The sequence below is a fragment of the Vulpes vulpes genome, chromosome 8, assembly GCF_048418805.1.
Source record: "Vulpes vulpes isolate BD-2025 chromosome 8, VulVul3, whole genome shotgun sequence".
Classification (NCBI taxonomy): domain Eukaryota; kingdom Metazoa; phylum Chordata; class Mammalia; order Carnivora; family Canidae; genus Vulpes; species Vulpes vulpes.
Window position 1 is genome coordinate 42569936 of NC_132787.1, and position 13146 is coordinate 42583081.

The 13146-nt window shown below is 37.0% G+C and overlaps 1 protein-coding gene across 16 annotated transcripts in view; it reads left to right on the forward strand.

Annotated features, from left to right (window-relative positions):
- The window catches only part of ERC1 (ELKS/RAB6-interacting/CAST family member 1), a 537425-nt gene that overhangs the window by 128000 nt on the left and 396279 nt on the right, over positions 1–13146 (forward strand). For all 16 annotated transcript variants that reach the window (XR_012003004.1, XR_012003002.1, XR_012003003.1 and 13 more), the window contains one exon: positions 12142–12309. Coding sequence is in view for 10 of the 16 variants with exons in the window: in XM_025995462.2 (XP_025851247.1) it covers positions 12142–12309 (168 nt within the window). In the remaining 6 variants the exon portion in view is untranslated. The remainder of the gene's footprint in view (positions 1–12141; positions 12310–13146) is intronic.

Here is a 13146-nt window from a genome sequence, read left to right on the forward strand (position 1 = left end):
AGAGAATAAGAGTAAAAATCTTCAAATTTAGTGAAAAACTTCAGTTCATAATTCTGAACCCAGTGAAACCATCATTCATCAGTGGAGGTAGAATAAAGACTTTTTTTTTCCTAGACTAATGCAAACTGAGAGTTTACCACCTATGGATCACATAGAAAGAACTGCTAAAAAGAACAAAATTGTCTCTACAAGGAAGGAGTGAGATGCAAAAAAAAAAAAAAAAGTAGTAGAAAAGGGATATTATGGTGACAGGAAAAAAAAAGTCAAATATCAATGTAAGAATTTGGCACAGACCCATATAAGAACAGTGGCATTAATACCAAAACTCCAAAATAATTGAGGTTATCTGATAAAAGTAAAGACTTTTGGAGAAAGATCATAAAAAGTAGAGCTTATCCAGTTGGTATATACTCATTGGTACAATTTTTTTTTTTTTTTTAAGATTTTGTTTAGTCAGACACAGAGAGAGAGGTGGAGACAAACAGAGGGAGAAGCAGGCTCTTTACGGGGAGCCCGATGTGGGACTTGATCCTAGGAGTCTGGGATCGTGACCCAAGCCAAAGGTAGAGGTCTGCTCAACCACAGAACCACCCAGGTGCCCATCATTGGTATCATGTTACATGATAGAGCAAGTGAAATTCTGCATATAGTTGTTGTCTTCTCCATCGTAGGACTGAAAAGAGTGCCTTGCATATTTTAATCATGAAAAATGAAAATGAAAGCTTAAGATGTGTAAAAACAGAAGTTATGCTAAAGCATCCAAGAGATCTATTCAAAGTGTGCTTCAAAGACCAGCAGCATCCACTCACTTAAGAACTTACTGGAAACACAAAATCATCTTATTTTTTAAAAGATTTTATTTATTTGAGAGCGAGAGAATGCATGCACGAATGGGAGCAGAGTTAGAGGGAGAGAGGCCGAGCAGGGAGCCCAGTGTGGGGCTCAATCTCAGAACCCTGACGTCGGGACCTGAGCTGAAGACAGATGCTTAACTGACAGAGCCCCCCAGGTGCCCTGTTTAAAAAAAAAATTATTTAAATTCTAGTTAACATACAATGCATTATTTTTTTCGGAGTAGAATTCAGTGATTCATCACAACAAGTGCATTCCTTAATACCTATCACCCATGTAGCCCATTCCTTATCCACATCCCTCCATCAACCCTCTGTTTTCTGCCATTAAGAGTCTTTTATGGTGTGTCTCTCTCTTTTGTTTTCCTCTTTTTCTCTTTCCCCCTTCCCCATATGTTCATCTGTTTCATTTCTTAAATTCCACATATGAATGAAATCATGGTATTTGTCTTTCTCTGACTTATTTCACTTCGCATAATACACTCTAGCTCTATCCACATCATTGCAAATGGCAAGATTTCATTCTTTTTTATGGCTGAATAATATTTCTCTCTCTCTCTCTCTCTCTCTCTCTCTGTGTGTGTGTGTGTGTGTGTGTGTGTATACACCACATCTTCTTTATCCATTCATCAGTTGGTGGACATATGGGCTCTCTCCATAGTTTGGCTATTATTGATAATGCTACTGTAAACATTGGGGTGACTGTACCCTTTCGAATCTGTATCTTTGTATTCTTTGAGTAAAGACCTGGTAGTGCAATTGCTGGATTGTAGGCTAGTTCTATTTTTAACTTTTTGAGGAACCTCCATACTGTTCTCCAGAGAGGCTGCACCAGTTGGCATCCCCACCAATAATGTAAGAGAGTTCCCCTTTCTCTGCATCCTTGCCAACATCCATGGTTTCTTGTGTTGTTAATGTTAGCCATTCTGACAGGTGTGAGATGATACTTCATTGTAGTTTTGATTTGTGTTTCCCTGATGATGAATTATGTTGAGCATATCTTCATGTGTTTGTTAGCTATCTGGATGTCTTCTTTGAAACAATGGCTATTCATGTCTTATGCCCATTTCTTAATTGGATTTTTTTATTTTTGAGTGTTAAGCTTGATAAGTTTCTTTTAGATTTTGAATATTAACCCTTTATCAGATATATTATTTGCAAATATCTTCTCCCATTCTGTAGGCTGCCTTTTAGTTTTGTTGATTGTTTCCTTTGCTATGTAGAAGCTTTTTATCTTGATGGTCCCAGTAGTTCATTTTCACTTTTGTTTCCCTTGCCTCTGGTGATGCGCCTGTCTAGTAAGAAAGAAGTTGCTATGGCTGAGGTCAGAGAGGTTCTGCCTATGTTTTCCTCTAGGATTTTGATGGTTTCCTGCCTCATGTTTAGGTCTTTCATCCATTTTGAATTTGTTTTCATGTATAAGAAAGTGGTCCAATTTCATTCTTCTGCATGTTGCTGCCCAGTTTTTCCAACACCATTTGTTAAAGAGACTTTTTTCCATTGAATATTCTTTACTGCTTTGTTGATTAATTGACCATATGGTTGTGGGCCCATTTCTGAGTTTTCTGTTCTGCTCCATTGATTTAATATGTCTGTTTTTTGTGCCAGTCTTGATGATTATAACTTTCTAATATAGTTTAAAATCTGGAATTATGATGCCTTTAATTTTTTTCTTTTTCAAGATTGCTTTGGCTACTGGGGGTCTATTGTGGTTTCATAAAAATTTTAGGATTGTTTGTTCTAGCTCTGTGAAAAGTGCTGTGGTATTTTGATAGGCATTGCATTAAATGTGGAAACAAAATCTTGAATTATATTTTAGACCTGTTGAATCAGAGTCTACATTTTAAGTTTCCTTAGTCTGGGAAGTGCTATAAAATGTTTTGTTTTTTGGCTAGGGCCACATGCAAATAAAATTACTAATCTGTTATTGGTCATCCTTTAGGAATCATGAAGATGAGAGGGGTTTTTGAGATTGGCTTTGAGCAAATGTCACTTTGATTTTCAATTGAGTACAAAGAGGATTGCCGCATTTGTGCACCTAATCTTTTTCATTGGAAATGGTGATCACCAAAAGTCACCATTGGACTTTTTCATTGGAAATGGTGATCACTAAAAGTCAGCATTAAAACTAGGCCATCTAAGGTGAATTTTACATTATTTTTTGGTAGGATTTCCAGCGTGGAAGAGGGTTTTTTGTTTTTGTTTTTGTTTTTGTTTTTTGAAACTGACATTCGGTTTTATTGTGCCAAGGACATTACAGATGGTGGATCTTGTCAACACCTGCAGGGCACGGGTGTCCCATCTGCTGAGGCTGCGCCCACTCCCCACGCTCAAATCCTGGGCGGTAGCAGCCATGATCCTCAAAGGTGCCCCCCACCCCAAGATTCCGAAGAGACCCAGTGGTAGTGGTGAAAGTGGTGGCGGTGGCAGTGGTAGTGGTGTGGAAGCAGTAGGAATGCAGCAAGGTCAGAGTCTCATTGTCCAAAGCCCACAAGACACCTGCCCCCTGCCCCCACCCCGGCTTGCACTCTAGACCTTACCCACCTCCACAGAGCTGGAGGCAAGAGACAGTAACCACATCTTTGTGCCCCCTCTGTCCCCATGGCCTGTCTACTCCCAAACCAGAGATGCCGTCTTCACAGAGCCACTGCTATTGTCTGCATCATTTTGGATTGGTTGATTTTATAAGATAAAAGTACATTTTAATAAAGAAAAAAATTCAACATTGAAGGCTCAGACATTCTTGGGGTACTGGGAAGGGGAATTCCCACTTCTTCCTCCCACCTCCCCAGCATCATTGTGGAGGCGGGGTGACAAGTTTTTCTGATCTTGGAAGGAATGGGAGGTAGGGAGACTTTGTCTGAATGTCTCTCCTCAGGGGCTGCCTGGCTGCCAGTTGGTTTGTTTCTGTGTGCCTCTTGCCTACCTTTGGCACCCTTGCTGAAGTCCCCTGTGGAATGCAGGGATGGTGCTGTGCAGGGGGCAAGGGGGCATGTCAGCTGGCGAAGAGACGGGTGATGGTGGTGTGGCAGCGATGAGAAGGGGTGCAAGGGGGGGCCAGCCAGAGGGAAGTGGGGAGTAGACCTATACCTCTTCAAGGCACTGACAAGGAAGGGAGCGTAAATAAGATGAAGAAATGTAAGATAAGATGATAATTAGGTTACTTCATAACTATAAAATGACTTTTCCCAAAGGTGGTGTTTAATGGTTTATGTTAACCTACATAAAAGTTTGTGGTGGGATTATGTATCTCTCTAACCTTGACTCTTCTTTTGTTAAATATTTTTATTAATGAATTGGATGGAACAAAATATGGAGGAGGGATGGCTAATGTGCATGTTAGATAAGAAATTCAGCATTCCAGGGACCCCTGTGTGACTCAGTGATTGAGAATCTGCGTTTGGCTTGAGTTGTGAGCCCGGGGTCCTGGGATCGAGTCCCACATCAGGCTCACTGTAGGCAGTCTGCTTCTCCCTCTACCTATGTCTCTGTCTTCCTGTCTCTGTGTCTCTCATGAATAAATAAATAAAATCTTTTAAAAAAATTTCAGCATTCCAAAAGATCTTTAAAGAGCAGAGTAATGGGCTAAACCAAGCAGGATAAAAATTTAATAGGATGCCTATAAAAATCTTTAGTTTTCGGGATCCCTGGGTGGCGCAGCGGTTTGGCACCTGCCTTTGGCCCAGGGCGCGATCCTGGAGACCTGGGATCGAATCCCACGTCGGGCTCCCGGTGTATGGAGCCTGCTTCTCCCTCTGCCTGTGTCTCTGCCTCTCTCTCTCTCTCTCTCTCTCTCTCTGTGACTATCATAAATAAATGAATAAATGAATGAATGAATAAATGAATGAATGAATAAATGAATGAATAAATAAATAAATAAATGAATAAACAAACAAACAAATAAATAAATATCTTTAGTTTTCTGTCCCTCCTTTTCTCCAAAAAAAGTCAGTAGGGGCCAGTAGGGGTGCCTAGGTGGCTCAGTCTGGTTGAGTGCCTGTCTCTTGATTTTGGCTTAAGACATGATCTGGTCCTGGGATCAAGCTGTGGTTTGGGCTCCCCACTCAGCAGGGAGTTTGCTTCTCTCTCTGCCCTTCCCCCAACTCATGCATGTTCTCTCTTTCAATAAATAAATCTTTTTTAAAAAGCTAGCCAAAAAAAAAAATAAATAAAAAATAAAAAAAAATAAAAAGCTAGCCAATAAAATAAAAATATGGGCAGCCTGGGTGGCTCGGTGGTTTAGCGCCACCTTCAGCCCAGGGCCTGATCCTGGAGACCCGGGATCCCTGCATGGAGCTTGCTTCTCCCTCAGCCTGTGTCTGCCTCTTTCTCTCTCTGTGTCTCTCATGACTAAATAAATAATTCTTAAAAAAAAAAAAGAAAAAACCAAATTCATAAACACTGACAAAAGCAAAAACAATCTACTTTAGTAATCCTTCAATATCTGTGTAGTGACTGCCAGAAAACCCCCTCAAAACAAAAAAATCATATGCAATCTTCAGTTTTCAAAGTGTCCAGAAGTAAGGATGAGAGAATCAGCTGTGATGTATTGAGTTCTGGGTATAATGATTTAAAGGATGTTGGCACTTTTAAGTGTGTTTAGATGGAAAGAGTCTGAAACCATGGCATATTAAGGAATAGTTGAAGGGTAGCTTGGAAAAGAAATGCTTTGGGAGTCCATGATATTCTGCATGTGTCTGAATGGATGTTACATGGAAGAACATCTAGCCTAAGGGATTGAACTGGGCCAGTGGTTAAAATTACAGAAAAAAAATATTTTTAAACTTCTAGATCAGAAATTGTTTTTATGCCTGGTAAAAGCAGAGCATGGGCAGCCTCTAGAGGGGAACTATGTGCCTGGATTTTACTGGAGGTGTTCATATACTAGAGAAGACTGTTTACTGGAGATATAGAGACCCAGAATTTAGATTAGAGATGGAATCAGGTGACTGTTAAGGTACTTCCAATGGGGAAATTGTCTCTTTCTGTGATTTTGAGTTCCATGCAGAGAGGGCTAGGGCTCTAAGGTTTACTTAAATGTTAGTCTGATACCAGTATAAGGAAGCATTACAGATGTGTTAGCTTAGAGGGGTCGGGGTAGAAGAACTAGGTTGGCTGACTGCTTTGCTTTATCATATTTGCCGAGACCAACATTAACATTTCTACTGTAGCTACGTAGCTGAATACAGCTTTGTATTTTATTCTTTGTATAGTTTGTACAGTTGTTACCATGTTGTCTTTAAAACAACATCATTGTCTATGAATCACCATGATTGTTATGAAGATTATGAATTTTCAGGGTAAAGTGCATGGAAACAATATTGACATTGGTTTTTTTCAGACTAAATTTGCAGCCTTTTGTGTGTGTTTGTGAGCAAAATACTGTGTACTGGGTACTATGTACTGTGTACCATGGAATGGCACATCTATACCCTTGGTCTTTTTGATGTTTCTCTGAGCTCTTCAGCCTTTTTGTCATGTATAAGGCTTTAAGCAGAGCTCAATGCAGTTTGTCAAAATAGCCTTTTAAAATGCTTCCTGGGGCAGCCCCCAGTGGCTCAGCGGTTTAGTGCCACCTTCGGCCCAGGGCGTGATCCTGGAGACCCGGGATCCATTCCCACTTCAGGCTCCCTGCATGGAGCCTGCTTCTCCCTCTTCCTGTGTCTCTGCCTCTCTCTCTCTGTGTCTCTCATGAACAAATAAATAAGATCTTAAAAAAAGAAAACCATAAAATGCTTCCTTGTGGATGTTGTCAATCCCATGGCCCAGTGCTCTTCATTCAGCCTCTTTGTTAGATGAGAACAATGGGAAATGTAATGATAGGAAATTAGACTTAGTGATCTTAGGCAAATCACTTAGTTTGGGCTTTGAGTTCATTGGTTTTAAAATTAGGAGTTTAGATTATTAATTTCTAAAACATTTGTGAAATACTGCCAAATACCGGAAAAAATGCAGAAAGTAATAATAAACACCATAAGATTTAACTTGTGTTAGTGTTTGACCATAGTAGGTGATCTTTAAATATTCTTTAAAATAAAAGATTCTTTAGAAACTCTCATTCTAAACTAAATATTCAGTGAGAGTTCTGGGTTAAAAAGAATATTTTGTTAGAATCTCAGGATTTTAGAGATGGTTGGGGTTAAGAATAAAGATTTGGAGGCTGTTATGGAGATAGTGGTTAGCTTTGTGCAGTGGCAGTATCTGTCGTACGTAGCCAGTGAGGTTTATCCGAGGCATGGTTATTGCTAATTGGAGATGGTGGTTAAAGCCTAAGATTGAATTGATTTCTACAGAGGAAGTTTTATAAAGTAGAGATGTAAGGAGGGGAAAATGACAGAGGATTCAGTGGAAAAAAATGGAAGAGATGGGGTCAGAGAGTTATAAAGATGTAAATCATTGGCAAAGCCAAGATAGGAGTTTTAGGAAACAAGCCATTGTATCCGTGCAATTCTTACTGCTCATGTATATTTAAATAGATGTATTTATTGATGTAAAATGAAAGAAGGTTAAGATAGCTTAAGATAATTAATAGTTTTGTGATCATTGGTGAGAGACCAAAAGAGCAAGGTAGCTATTTTTCTGTTCATGTCCATTGGTAGAGAAAATCTTGTAGAGAAAAACCTGTTTTTGTTGAAGTTGGCATAACCTGTTTGCCACAGACCTTGACTCTTGGCAAGCTAGATGGATGCTGTTCCTCCAGTGCATTTGGTGGAATAAACAGTGTCTTATTCCTCCTACCAGCCATAGTATTAGTGTGATGACGTGTGTCCCGCTAGTCGCTGAGGGGCTTTCCTGAATGTTTTTTTGTGGTTTGCAAAATATGGACCTCACGCAAAATTGTACTATGTACTCACTACTAACCAAAAAGATCAGTGTAGAATTCAGAGCAATCAATCTAATAGTAGCAGAGTGGTTTTTGTGGTTATTTTTATCTTAGATCTCCAGACCAGCACATTTAAATTCTGCATTGCATGAGAAAAGCAGACCAAGAGAAAGTGTATTTGGTAATTTGAACTGAATACTTAGTAAAGAAAAGATCACTTAGTGATTATAAAATGGACTTGAGTACATAATATTTGTGATGTGAGATACTTTTTATATGAAAGTCTGCATTTCCAGCTACTCTTACACCAAAGATTTGTATGTTTATTACGAGAGTTTTCATTTTTTACCTTTTCAGTCATCAATTCCTGTGGGTCTCATACCTGACATTCTCCCAAAATGGCATGCAGGTATTTATGACTTGGTAGCACTGGCACGTTGACGGGTCAGTTAAGTGAGTGAGGTATAATGTAAAAATGCAGCGACGACATCTAGGGACTCTTGGTAAAGAATAGCAATATGAGGTCTTACAGTTATTGTTCTGTGGGACTTTGTTACTATCAGGATGAGAAACATTTAGAAATGCTAAGGGATGTATTCATGTTGTATTCTGATTCCTTACCCATAGTTGGAAAACATTTCATTTTTCTGAAATTAATGTAGAGAAGAACTGCGAGACAAGGAAATTCGGCAGTTAAGATTTATCTATAAGTTTAAATGTCTGGGCTTTTGCCCTTTAAAAGAATTTAATGTATTTTGGGAATATTGTGAAACGTCTTTAGGTGATTTACTTTGTTTTTTGCTTGTGGTTATTGGGATATGTGGTATATGGTTAGAAGTAGAATATAGAGTATACAGAATACAAATTAGAATGTAGAAATTAGGTGCAAATGATTTAGCATATAATTTATGTATTTTAAAAATTTCTGACATGTATACTTTTCTAAGATTTTGACCTCTTTAACTGTGCAGAAGAGTCTGTGGGTTCAATAAGTACCCTCTTGAATTAACCGTGACTGATGCCCTGTAATGGATTCAGCTAATTGGAACCAAATCTGATACTGTCAAATAGGATTAGTAGCCACACAGGCCAGCTTGAGCTGCGCCTGAATGCCAAGTGGATAAGGGTCAATGGGCTCTTTTGGCATCTTAAGCAGGCTGGTTGTTGAATTTCATATTCCACAAAGGTCTTTGCTCTGTGGTGGCAATCCTTTTCTCCAAATTGAATCAGTATTCAGTTCTGACATTTGTCTTGTAGATCTTTTTGTTTGTTTGCATGGTAGAGTGTTTGTGATTTGAATAGGTTGGTGACGGAAAACCAAGGAAGTGTAAAGACTTTTGTCATCCTGCACTTTAGAAAGGACTGTTGGGGAACTCTGGAAATCACCTAATTCATCATTGTTTTGTATTGGATTTTAATTCTTACTCTGAGATCTTTAGTACTCTATGCAGGCAGCAAAACTTGCACATTTTTGTTGGTGATATCTCTTGGATTCATTGGCCTTGATTTATTGTAGTTCTACTGTTTGTTAGCAAAACATTTTTTAAAATTACTTTAATCTTTTCTTTTTCCAGGTCTCTGAGGAAAATTTTAAGTAGGGTGGCTATCTTGACACATGACATTTTATAAGATAGTCAAGGGAAGAACATGTTTAGATCTTTGATTTCTTTTATTAGTTGTAATTTTCAGTATATAGATCCTTTACATGTTTTGTTAGATTTATACCTAGATATTTAAATTTTTTCAGAGTGATTATAAATGGTCATAAATTTAAAAAGTTGAAATTCAGTATTGGATCACATTTAATTTTACTCATTTATAAAATATTGACATTTTTAAAGCAAGTATAAACATTCACCAATTTTCTCTAATATTACTGTTATTAAGAACTATTTCAGGCACATAAAGTATAGATAAAAGGAAAACAACACTGTAAAATGGTATCATGATGTGAAATTTTAAATTTTAGCACAGTTAGATTTAACAGTATGTTTTCTTTATGGTGTATCCTTTCTGTGTCTTTAAAAATGAAGCCTTCCATGCCTCAATGTCTTAAAAGTATTTTCCTATATTTCCTTCCAGTACCTCAGTGAAGATAATGAACATGCTCCCCATATTTCTCATACCTCTTTGTAATCCCTTTCTTTTGCCTTTGCCTGATATTCTTCACTGCTCCCCCTTTCATCCTCTTTCCAGGGAATTCTTGATCTATTACTATTCTTTTCTATTACTGTAATTAGTGTACATTTTCTAGAATTTTACTTAAATGAAATATATACATTTTTGTCTAGCTCTTAGAGGGGTAGTGTATTAAGTGGTTAAGATTGTAGGATCTGGTGATAGACCAGTTAATCTTAAATTCTTGCTCTATTGCTTATTTATAACTACCTTTTCTAAGTCCTGGTTTCCCAGATTGCCATGGGAAAGTGAAATTTTACACAGGGAGAATACAAGTGAAGATATGATGCTTGAGGATAGAATTGGGAGAATTTTTAATATACTGTATATATGGTTGGCGAGCATATACATGACCATATGCAGAAAAGTTCAGAAATCTTGAGGGTGGAATGAAGAAAACCATTTGAAATGATAAGAGGCTGTTTGAAAGGATTGCTCAGGCTGGGAGAAAAACAAGATAAACCAGAATAGGGATGAATGATGAAAAAAGAGATGATATATCAAAGGTTATGCTATGCATAAAGAATAGATTTAGTAGGTGTAGAAGAAAGAAAACGGATTTCAGAAATAAGAGTTTAAGAGTTTGAAAGTTCTTAGGTGGACCTTTCCAGAATATAATAAGGTTACAATATATCATTTATTAAAATAAAATAGAAGGAAATCACAAGTGAAAAGTATTTATTGAGGGGGCACGGTAGAACTTTGAAGAATTACAAATGGACACTAAAAAGACTACTCCCCAATTACTGGCTTGGTGGAATTAGTGGCATTGACATGGTTGGTAGAAATTCAGTTTAGCAGAGTGAAATCTAGTTTATTTACATATTTTTCCTTTCCAACATAGTCTAAGATAATTTATAAGTGCATAATGACTTAACTATAGAGTCTCAAGTGAGATTAGTCTTGTGGGAAATTTTCCATAGTACTTACTAAGCAGTAAGTACTACCATACACACAGTACTGGTTCTCAGATACCTTATAGTTTAGATATAATATTAGATTTTTCCTGATAATTTTGGTATACTCTAAATGTGAGTCATTACCTATGTTAACTAATTTTTCTTTCTGGATTGGTTAATCCACAGACAGCCAGGAAAAATAATGCACGATAAGTTCAAGATAAGGAAGTTTTATAGAAACATACTTGATATCTTAGATTTGTATTTTCAGTGTGGTAGCCACCAGCCATATATGGTTATTGAGCACTTGAAATATGGTATATAAAATATGCATTGGACTTTTAAGATGTAGTATGAAATAAAGAATGTAAAATAAAAGAGCTCATTAATACTTTTTATTAAGGATTACATGTTTGGAATGATAATATCATAAATTAAACAGGATATATTATTAAAATTTATCTATTTTTTATTTTTTAATGTAGCTGCTAGAAAGTTTAAAATTTCATATGTGGCTTGCATATGACTCACATTATATTTCTGTTGAACAACACTGTCTTAAGATGAAAGAAATCTACCTCCCTGTTCTGCTATAATAAGTAGGTAACTGTTTGCTGAATTATAAATCCTTAGTGGAAAAGCAAAAAAAAAAAAAACAAAAAACCAAAATAATTTTGGTGTATGAGTTTGCTTAGTGAAATTTGGTTTGAATGGATTTAAAAATAAGTACTGTCATTAGATTTCTAGTTATTTGAAGTTATATTTAGAGAAAACTGTTAAACTTGGGGGATAAAGGTAATTGGATGCCAGACTTTAGCAGACTAGTCTTTGGGCCTGAAAGTAGACCTTGCTTTCCTTTGCACAGATGTTTCAGTGCATTACGGGATTGTTAGTCTAAAAAGCATCATATTCTACCTCTAGTTTCTATTTTGTGATGCAGCAAGAGTCATGCTTTGGGATGTTTATGGTTTTCTTTCTAATTTTAGATTTTCTAAAGCAGTGTAGCATCACTTAGGAACTTGTGAGAAAAACTTAATTCTTGAGCCCCAAACCCATTGAATCAGAAACTCTTGTGGCTGGGCCCAGGAATCTGTTGAAACTCTTCAATAGAATTGGCAAAACTTGATCTCTTTATAATAGTTCTTCATATTTTCTTTGATTCAGATCTATTTATCCTGATATCATTGTTTACTTAACTGATGTAAATTTTATTTTTATTACAAAAGCGCTCATAAAGTTTTAGGGTTTAATTTCTAAATAGCAATAATTATATTTACCAATAATAGAATACCACACTATTTGATTTCATTTGGGCAACTATACACATGTATTTGGAAGGGATTACATTCCTTTCTTTCAATTAATCATTTGTAAAAAAAAAAATTCTTAGGTGGATGCTCTCCGATTGCGTTTGGAAGAAAAGGAAACCATGCTGAATAAGAAGACAAAACAAATTCAGGATATGGCGGAGGAGAAGGGGACACAAGCTGGAGAGATACATGACCTCAAGGACATGCTGGATGTGAAGGAGAGGAAGGTTAATGTTCTTCAGAAGAAGGTGAGGTGCAGGTGTTTGGAATTTAGTTTCCTACCTCTGGCTATATCTCGTTCTTACTGTCTGTGTATGCCTATATGTGTATATATATCTCCTCCTCACCCTTTCTCCTAAAATGCTCTCTTAAAAAATTTTGTTGTTGTTGTTTTTTTAAATTTTAATTCTAGTATAGTTAACATACAGTGTTATATTAGTTTTAGATGTACAGTATAGTGATTCAGGAATTCTATACATTACTCAATGCTCATCATTAAGTATGATTACTCATCAAGGACGTTGGCCTCTAGTTCTCTCTCTGTCTCTCTTTTCTAATGTAGGCTCTATACCCAGAATGGAGCCCAACATGGGGCTTGAACTCATGATTCTGAGATCAAGAATCAGATGCTTAACCTACTGAGCCATGTAGACGCCCTTGTAATTCTCTTCTGTTGTGATTTCTTTATCTGATTTTGGTATCAGGGTAATGTTGGCCTTATAGAATGAATTTGAAAGTTTTCCTTCCTTTTTGTTTATTTGGAATAGTTTGAGAAGAATACATAATAACTCATTTAAATATTTGTTAGAAATCACCCTCGTGAAGCCATCTGGTCCTGGACTTTTTTGTTGGCAGATTTTTGATTACTGATTCAGTTGCTTTGCTGGTAATTGGTCTATTCAATTCCTATTTCTTCCTGTTTCAGTTTTGATAGTTTATATGTCCTGGAATGTATTCATTTCTTTTAGGTTGTCCAATTTGTCCAATTTGTTGGCATATAGTTTTTTATAATATTCTTGTACAGGGATCCCTGGGTGGTGCAGCGGTTTGGCGCCTGCCTTTGGCCCAGGGCGTGATCCTGGAGA